At 33.8% G+C, this 4,814-nt stretch overlaps 1 protein-coding gene across 1 annotated transcript; it reads left to right on the top strand.

Moving 5' to 3' along the window:
- Positions 1-374: 374 nt before the first annotated feature.
- On the top strand, positions 375-1,175 carry LOC114370197 (rapid alkalinization factor-like). Its single transcript, XM_028327483.1, has one exon. It carries the CDS (start codon positions 622-624, stop codon positions 973-975), a length of 354 nt encoding a protein of 117 aa, XP_028183284.1. The 5' UTR covers positions 375-621; the 3' UTR covers positions 976-1,175.
- The last annotated feature ends 3,639 nt before the right edge of the window (positions 1,176-4,814 follow it).

Raw genomic sequence — 4,814 nt, 5'->3', positions numbered from 1 at the left:
TACTTAGAGTTTATATAATTTACTAAAAGATTTACTCTAAAGAGTCAACTCTCTCAAAAAGGATAAATGTAACCGATAAAAGTTAAGTTGAAAGTTTGATATATATAATGTATAGAAGAGTCCTATGATATACTAATACTAATAGCTAGCGATTTTCTAGTGTTCTGCTAGCTACTATTGTAAAATGTAAAGTGGAAACTACTAACTAGCCCAGGCATAGAAATAGTAAACTTGGCAGAATATAATTAACCTTTTCTCAATTTTATAAAAAACAAGAAAGAAATAAACATAGGGATTATGCCTTAATGAATCACACCCTCTCCTTTGAAAAGAAAAATACAAATAAGACGCACACACACACTTGTTGATGCTCCACACGTCTCTCTCGTCTTCACCCTCCTGTATTTCCTCTTTGGTCCACTAAATAAATATTAAATCCGAATGGCAGAAACGTAAATAAATCATAATAGAGTGTCCTTTTATCAAAAAGCAGAGAGAGGCTTCAAGTTTTAAACTCGCAGCTAGCTGCAGCCATTCATCCTTGAGCTGAATTCATTTCATTTGGAAAATAGAAAAAAAAGAAAAACAACAACAACACATTTCCGAATTGAGGTCTGAGCAATGGCGAAGTCGTGTTCCTTAGCTATGATGTTGATCTCCGCCGCCACCGTATTGGTGGCGATGAGTCGGTGGCCGACAGCCGTGGGCGGTGGCAGGGACCACCACTTGGGAATGGGATGGGCTTCCACGTGCAAAGGATCCATTGCTGAGTGCCTGGGAGGGGAAGAGTACGAATTGGACTCGGAGATCAACCGGCGCATCTTAGCCACCAACAAGTACATCAGCTACGGTGCGCTGCAGAGGAACACTGTCCCCTGCTCTCGCCGCGGCGCTTCCTACTACAATTGCAGACCCGGGGCCCAGGCCAACCCTTACAGCCGCGGTTGCAGCGCCATTACGAGGTGCAGAAGCTGAATTTTTTAATTTAATTTATTTTTTTTCGGATGTGAATTGGAATGTGTTTTGTTGTTGTTGTTATATAAATTTGTTACTATTATTATTCACGAACATTTGTGGTAATCCATTTCGGGTTGCTGTTGTTTCTTTGGATTTGAATGTTTCTGTAACAAGAAGAAAAAAAAAGTGTTTTTTTTTCGCTTCCCTTTTTACTACTACTTTGGTTTTGGCCATTCTGTGAAGCTCTGTGGTAGTCAGATTCTGAATCTGAGTGGTTGAGGAAAAGACAGAGGCTGTGTCCGTGTATTGGTGAATGGTATCAGTGACTCATTAATGTTCTCGTCTTCGATTCTAGAAATTTCAGTCCCTCATATGATGTGAATTTCTTTTCTTTTCTTTTTTTAATTCCGCCACATTTTTTTGGGTAGCTTTATTAATCAAAAGAATTTGGGTTTTTCACTTTTTCTATTCAAACCAAGTGGGAAATTGGGATTGGGAGATTCCGGGATTTGATAAATTAAATTAGTTTCCTGTTGCTTTTTGTTAATGCTTTGCTGCGGGGAGCTAAAGCTTCGTGCTTTGTTTTGCATGCTAAAATAAAGTGGTGCTTGCTGGGTTTGAACTTTGAATGTCACCAGGATTTGTGATTTTTTTGGTTTGAGGTAACTTTTATTTCAAAATTAAAGGTGGAAGTGAAAATAGTGAAGTGAAAAACGAACCGACAAGTTAAATATGAAAAATGTACGAGTGAGTAATATTTTTTAACACCGTGAAATGTGTTACACTATGTTATGAGGGATTGTTAAGTTTGTTAGGCCTATTTGGGTTGAGCATTCGGACTGAACATATTTAGTTTTCGGTAATTTATTTCAATTCTTTGTATCGCATGACAAAAACAAGGTTTTGCGAGTTTGCTTTTCCAGGAAAGTTCAGTAACTCTTGGATAGAATTTCGTTTTTCTATTTCGTCGTATTTGCCTATGTGGTGTTCCTTCGCTTCTTCTGTTTTCTAAAGGACTGATTAAGGGTATGTTTGGGTATTATTCAATGAAAAGTCATTACACACATTAAGAAGAAGAAACCGGGAAAGGAAAAATTAGTTACGTTGACCCAAAGGTCTATTAAGGAAAAACCAAACACACACTAAATAAAACTGAATTACAGCTACAGGCCATCAGGTTTAGTCTAGCAAGTAGTAACCAATGATACCAATCAAATGGAGAAGATAGGACTGAACAGAATAAAAATCAGAGTAAAGAAAAGAAGCTGGAAGAGTATGTATACAGATAGATATAGTCATTGGTAAAAATAAATGCAGAAGAATAGATAGATTTTATTTTCTTGGTGGGATAAAAAGGGTATATAAGTTGATTTAAGTTTTTCCCTTCTTTCATTTGGTAATTAAAATCGTTACATCCCCGCCTTTTCCATACTTAGCTGTTGGTTACTTGGTAAGGACGGGTTCCATCATATCACAAATTCTAATGCAGACCAAAATATAAAGGTAAGAGTGCCCACCTTGCCCAACCATAGGTTTAGATTTACATTAAGGCCCCACAAATTATTAAGGTATCTTTTTCAAAAATGCCAAGCAGGTAGTAAGGTTTCGATTGGCTTTTTATTTATTTGCTTTCGGAAAATCATCTAAGAGGTGAGATTCTATCGGTCATGGAAATGGGGGACCAGGCTAAAGCTCTGAAATTGTTAATATGGCGGGCTAATAATTCGATAATTTTTATTACTTGCCTTACCAAATCATTGGCCTTGGGTCATCATATATTCATATAATATTGACACATTTTGGAATTAGCTGTGTAATTCACTTTCTGGGATTCGTTTGCTTGATATGTTAGGTAGAGGCTTAGTTGTAGTGAACAGTTTGTTTTATTTTTGTACCAATCTTTGCTCTTCAAGGGAATCAAATCCTAGTTGCTTACTCATAGACGTGGGTGCTATTTTTCTGATTCCTCTCCTGGTACTTATATTGTCAATATCTGAAAATCTTTTGCTCGTCTCTAGGCTCTAGCAATGAGTTCAAACAGATATACAGGAAATGCCTATTGTCACTTCTCTTTAACTACTTTTATATTTATTTTTCTAAAATACCCTTTTTTTAGAGGATTTTTCTAATATACCCTAAAAACTAAAAAACTGTTAAATTTCTAGTTTATTACTTCTCTTTACTCCTGTACCTTAAATCAAGCTCTCCATGAATTTATAAATCAAAATTACTTTGACCATATGAAGGGGTGACAAAATTTTGACTTAATGGAGCAAAAAAAAATGATTTAGTAAAGAAATTTTAAAGTCACATGCATAACATATGCAATAAATTTCTTCTAACAAAAACACATGCAATAAATTTAATATATAACGAATATTTTTTATAAGTAAAAGAAATATATCACAATATTAAATATAAGAGGCATTGGCGAAGAAGTGCAACCAATATATAAGCACCTGCTGACCAGTGGCAAAACAACAAAAGAATCTAGAAAGAAAAAAAAAAACAGCAATCTCAAAAGTTAACAAATCAAGTTAGCATAATTTATAAATATGAGAGATCTAGTTCAGTTGATTTAACAAAGTACATTGAGTTGTTATGAATCTTTCATATCTGTTTTTGATTTCTACATATAAAAATAAATCAATTGTATCCTTATCATGCAAGGCATCCTTAATTTAGTTACATGCAACACATTAATTCCATCGGCGCATGCTCTCGTGTTCTGTCTTTCCTGAATTAATCTAAGCTTTGAATCCCTTCCAGCTTGGAGTTCATGTGATATGTTTATTATTTGGTATATGATCATGCTCTTGGTGTCTTTTAGATGTGTCTATTCTTTAATACTACCTTATTTTCCTCCTTCTAGTGCTTGCCTCCTTCTTTTCCCCCTCTCTTTACCTTATGCATTTTAAATTTTTGCATTCTGGTAGGAATGGATACTGAAGGTTTTGCCATTTATGATGCAGTTAAAAAATGAGGTTTTCCTTTTCGATAAAATTAAACATCACATGACTGTATTTTGTTTCATGGGAACAAAGAAAATGTGAAGAATAAGGATGTGAGTGTGACGACGGTAATTGTAAGATTCCAGCAGCAACAGTGACATATATATACCTAACCTTGGTCTTGTAGCTTCATTCACTTATGTACGTAATGAAGCAGAATTCACGTTTTATTCGCACATCACCTATCATGTTGGGATATAAGCATATGAAACTCGAGAGTTTATGTAGGTTCGTGAGAATTTCATAGATTTGATTCATAGATTTGTAAGAATCCACTTTATATAAAAATAATAATAAAATATTTATAAATAACATACCAATTAAATATTTGAACAATATAATAAAACAAAATAATAAATCATAAATTTCACAATAGTTAAATAACCAAGTCTAATAATACATCATTACTAGATAATAACTTGCAGATGTTATAGTAGTGGTAAATCATTCTAATTGAGAGTTTGATGTTATTAGAGAATAAAGATTTAATATTATGAAATGTGAGAGATTTTGTATTTGAAAATAACACACTAAATGAAAGTATGTTGAACACTAAACACACAAAAAACAACACAAAATGACTTATATTTTTGTCTAATTTTTTTAACTTGTTGACTCGGTGGTAAACTCGAGAGAGTCTACTGAGTTTACTTAGAATTTATAAAGTTTAGTTAAAGTCTACTAAAAAAAATTTACTCAAGAGTAACTTACATAGGATAAGTGGACTCGTAAACTCGAGAGTTTGATAACCATAAATATAACTTAGCCTTTATCCGAATAAGTTGCCTTTATCTGAATAAGTTGTATTCAAATAAGGCCAAGTGGATAATAAGTTTTTCCTTCTCA

Source organism: Glycine soja, chromosome 10 (assembly GCF_004193775.1).
Source record: "Glycine soja cultivar W05 chromosome 10, ASM419377v2, whole genome shotgun sequence".
Lineage (NCBI taxonomy): Eukaryota > Viridiplantae > Streptophyta > Magnoliopsida > Fabales > Fabaceae > Glycine > Glycine soja.
The sequence above is the reverse complement of the archived record's forward strand: the minus strand, read 5'-3'. Positions and strand labels throughout refer to the sequence as shown.

Excerpts from the sequence above, each read along its gene's own strand:
- LOC114370197 (XM_028327483.1), top strand. The coding sequence starts at position 622 with ATGGCGAAGTCGTGTTCCTTAGCTATGATGTTGATCTCCGCCGCCACC.